Genomic DNA, 761 nt, shown 5'->3' with positions numbered 1-761 from the left:
ATAGATATGAGTAATAATAACTTTGAGGAGTTGATGATGAAACGGAACATGCAGGAGAAGGAAGAGTTCAAATCTATCAAGAGTTTGAACATCTTCTATCAGGCGGGCAAGTCACGCAATGGTCACCCTGTATTCTATTACATCGCGCGCAGATACAAAACATTTGAAACCAATGCAGACCTACTCATCTACCATGTGATACTTACAATGAAACCATTCTGTCATGCACCCTATGAACTTGTGATAGACTTTACACATGCCTCGTCAGAGAATAGATTCAAGACCGAATTCCTACAGAAGTGGTTCTATGTACTATCAGAGGTTGCCTATGCCAATATCCATGCTGCTTATATCTATAACTGTAATAGCTGGGTGCGAGAGTATACCAAGTATCATGAGAAGATACTTCTACCTATCTTCCGAAACAACAAGAAGCTTATCTTCCTAGATTCTCCTTCCAAACTGAATGACTACATTGATCATAATCAACAGAAACTCCCTGGTGCTACTCTCGCATTGGATGAAGATCTCAAAGTATTCAACAACGGACTCAAACTATCTCACAAGGATACCAAGGTTGCCATCAAAGTAGGACCTACAGCTGTGCAAATAACGTCGCTAGAGAAAACCAAAGTCCTCTCGCACTCTGTTCTACTGAATGATATCTATTATGCCCATGAAATAGAGGAAGTGTGTCTGGTGGATGACAACCAGTTTACTCTCAGCTTTGTCAAGGATTCACAGACACAAGTGTTGTCGTT

General features: G+C 40.6%; 1 protein-coding gene across 1 annotated transcript; it reads left to right on the top strand.

Annotated features, from left to right (window-relative positions):
• Window positions 1–3: 3 nt before the first annotated feature.
• LOC108254251 (neurofibromin-like) lies at window positions 4–752 on the top strand (the record flags this gene model as incomplete). The annotated part of the gene is made up of 1 exon (XM_017449258.2): window positions 4–752. A coding segment is annotated over one exon (749 nt), but the record flags the coding sequence as incomplete, so codon positions are not given.
• Window positions 753–761: the final 9 nt, after the last annotated feature.

Source organism: Diaphorina citri, unplaced genomic scaffold (assembly GCF_000475195.1).
Source record: "Diaphorina citri unplaced genomic scaffold, Diaci psyllid genome assembly version 1.1 scaffold25715, whole genome shotgun sequence".
Taxonomy (NCBI): Eukaryota; Metazoa; Arthropoda; class Insecta; order Hemiptera; family Psyllidae; genus Diaphorina; species Diaphorina citri.
This window is presented reverse-complemented; position numbering and strand designations above follow the sequence as displayed.